The sequence below is a fragment of the Pinus tabuliformis genome, chromosome X (assembly GCF_031772625.1).
Source record: "Pinus tabuliformis cultivar Carrire ecotype Pingquan chromosome X, CPIR1, whole genome shotgun sequence".
Classification (NCBI taxonomy): domain Eukaryota; kingdom Viridiplantae; phylum Streptophyta; class Pinopsida; order Pinales; family Pinaceae; genus Pinus; species Pinus tabuliformis.
Window position 1 is genome coordinate 1725927063 of NC_142308.1, and position 2439 is coordinate 1725929501.

Genomic DNA, 2439 nt, shown 5'->3' on the forward strand with positions numbered 1-2439 from the left:
CCCTCAGTCAAACCCTCGGGTGAATACAACAAGACTTGGGGTATCCCTGGTTCGTAATAATTGCAGGGAAAAGAGACACATAGCCCCTTCGTACGGCGCCTATAGTCCATAGGACCCTGCCCTAGGAATACTCTGGTCCTGAGAATTTGCCCCAACTCTGCTCCATATAAACGTTCCGGACGCCAATACCCGCACTCGTAAATTTGGACCTCGAAACTTAAGTAACCGGTTCGGATTTCATCTCTTACTGTGAATCCCTCTGAAATAAGCTCGAAGATCTGTACATTTCTTTGGTATGTTTTCAAGCTTATAGATGTTGGGCTGTCGCTTTCATCTGTGAAAAAGATCTGTAAACTTCTTTGGTATGTTTTCAAGCTTATAGATGTTGGGCTGTCGCTGTCATCTGTGAAAAAGATCTGGGAATTTCCCTGGTGGGTTTTGGGTTTTCAAGTTAATAGATGTTTGGCTGTTTAAGTTGAAGATATTTTTGAGTGTAAGTTTTTGTGATTTATTTGACTAGTTTCGAAAAATTACAATAAATTAACTAGTTTCAAACTAATTATTGTGATTCAAAATTTGGACCGGTTTCGAACCATAGTGTGATTCAAGAGTCCTAAGCTGTAGATAATTTCCATGGGCGGGCAAAATATGTTGCTGGCCATGAACACCAAGCGCGTGAAATTGGAGAACCAGAGTTCATGGGAGCCGACCGTGGCCAGCGGGATTGACTGGGATTTATGTTTATTCGCCGGCGTGCAACCTTCGTCGCTGGCGGTTGCCGGTATTGATGGGCGAGCAATGTCCAGCGCCAACTCGGCGTTAATACAGCTGCTCGGAGCTCGGCTCTGGTCACCCTTAGAAATAAACTTTCCGGCATGTTACCAGAGTCACCGGGTTGCCGGCATCGAGTCGGTAAAAACAATGCCTATAAACGCGGCCGACATGGAGCCGGTGAAAACGGGGGCTATAAACGCCGCCGCCGACATGGAGCCGGTGAGCCTGGCTGACGCAGGAATAGGCGCCGTGGTCGGCCGTCATGTTCTCTTTGGGGACGGTTACGGAACCGGGAAACGTCCGGGGGACGGCGCATGTTATGGTGCCGGTCCGACGGTCTGTGCGAAAGCGGGGAATGGGCACGCGTCTTCGAAGCCTAACGGCGACGGGCAGGGCGTCGAGAAGGCGCCCGGGTGCCCGGCGGGATCGATGGTTAACAGAACATTCAGAGGCGTGAGGAAGAGGCCGTGGGGCAGATGGTCGGCGGAAATTCGTGACCGGGTAGGGCGGTGCAGGCACTGGCTCGGTACTTTCGACACGGCGGAGGAGGCGGCGAGAGCCTATGACGCTGCGGCTCGCAGGCTGCGCGGCGCCAGAGCTCGAACGAATTTCTCCATCCCCTCCTCGGCGTTTATCCCGCTCCCCGTTTCAGCCTCCAAGCCCAGTTCGACGCAGCCCACAAAGGCAAAAACCTGTAGCAGAGGGAACTGTAATAATTCGGCCTTGGGTTCGATTTCGACCGAGTGCGTTGCGGTGCAGTGCCCATCTGATCTCTTCGAGTCAAATGTTACGCCGCCTGTGCGAGAAAGTTCCCGCGGTAAGGTCGAACTGGACTTGAAGCTTGGCATCGATGGCGGCGATTTCAGGTCTCGTTTGTTTAGAGAGAATGCTTAGAACTGGACTTGAAGCTTGGCATCAATGGCGTCGATTTCAGGTCTCGTTTGTTCGGAGTGAATGGTTAGACCATGCAAATTTTCTAAAATTTCAAACATGTTAAATATATTTCTAACTGATGAAGGAAATGGTATGGCCATGATGTGCATACGGTCTGGGAATTGACATTTAATTGTTGTGTCAATAATGGTGAACCCTAGGTAATCATGGCTTATATATCTATTTTCATTTTTCCTATTATATTTCCATGATGCATGAAGTTAATATGATGTTTATCATAGCTCTGTCATGAGAAAATCTGCAAGACCTGCCCAAGTTGGTGAAACTGCTTTTCCCAAATATTGCTGTAAGTACAAAGTTTGTTCTCCAGGTACAATACCATGGATGTATTTGTCAATTTAACTATTACAGATATGCGCTCTCTTACTCTCTCCATGTGTATATTCGTTTTTCCTAGTAAATTTCCATTAGTCTCTTGACTTTGGAAGTTAATATGATTATCCTCACACCTTTTTCCTGCATCACACCTAAAGGCTTTTTCAAAGATGCTGTGTACTCAGATGCACATTTTTTTATATTTCTTCGCTAATAGTCAAGAACTTTTCTCTACTCGTTATCTATGATACTGAAAAAATGAATTCAATGGAAGCAAGTGGTCTGGAGCTAACGGGCTAGGGCATTAAATGCCCTGCTACATGCGTCCCCTTAGCTATTTAATAGATGCCCGGCTTATTTTTTATTTATGCATCACTCCACGCCCGCGTGTTAAAT

General features: G+C 47.2%; 1 protein-coding gene across 1 annotated transcript; it reads left to right on the forward strand.

The window, feature by feature from the left end:
• The first annotated feature begins 226 nt into the window (after positions 1-226).
• Positions 227-1999, forward strand: LOC149146674 (uncharacterized). The gene has a single exon (XM_089449841.1). It carries the CDS (start codon positions 634-636, stop codon positions 1666-1668), a length of 1035 nt encoding a protein of 344 aa, XP_089305967.1. The 5' UTR covers positions 227-633; the 3' UTR covers positions 1669-1999.
• Positions 2000-2439: the final 440 nt, after the last annotated feature.

Bases quoted from the DNA above. Each gene is read 5' to 3' on its own strand.
- LOC149146674 (XM_089449841.1), top strand. From the start codon at position 634: ATGGGCGGGCAAAATATGTTGCTGGCCATGAACACCAAGCGCGTGAAA.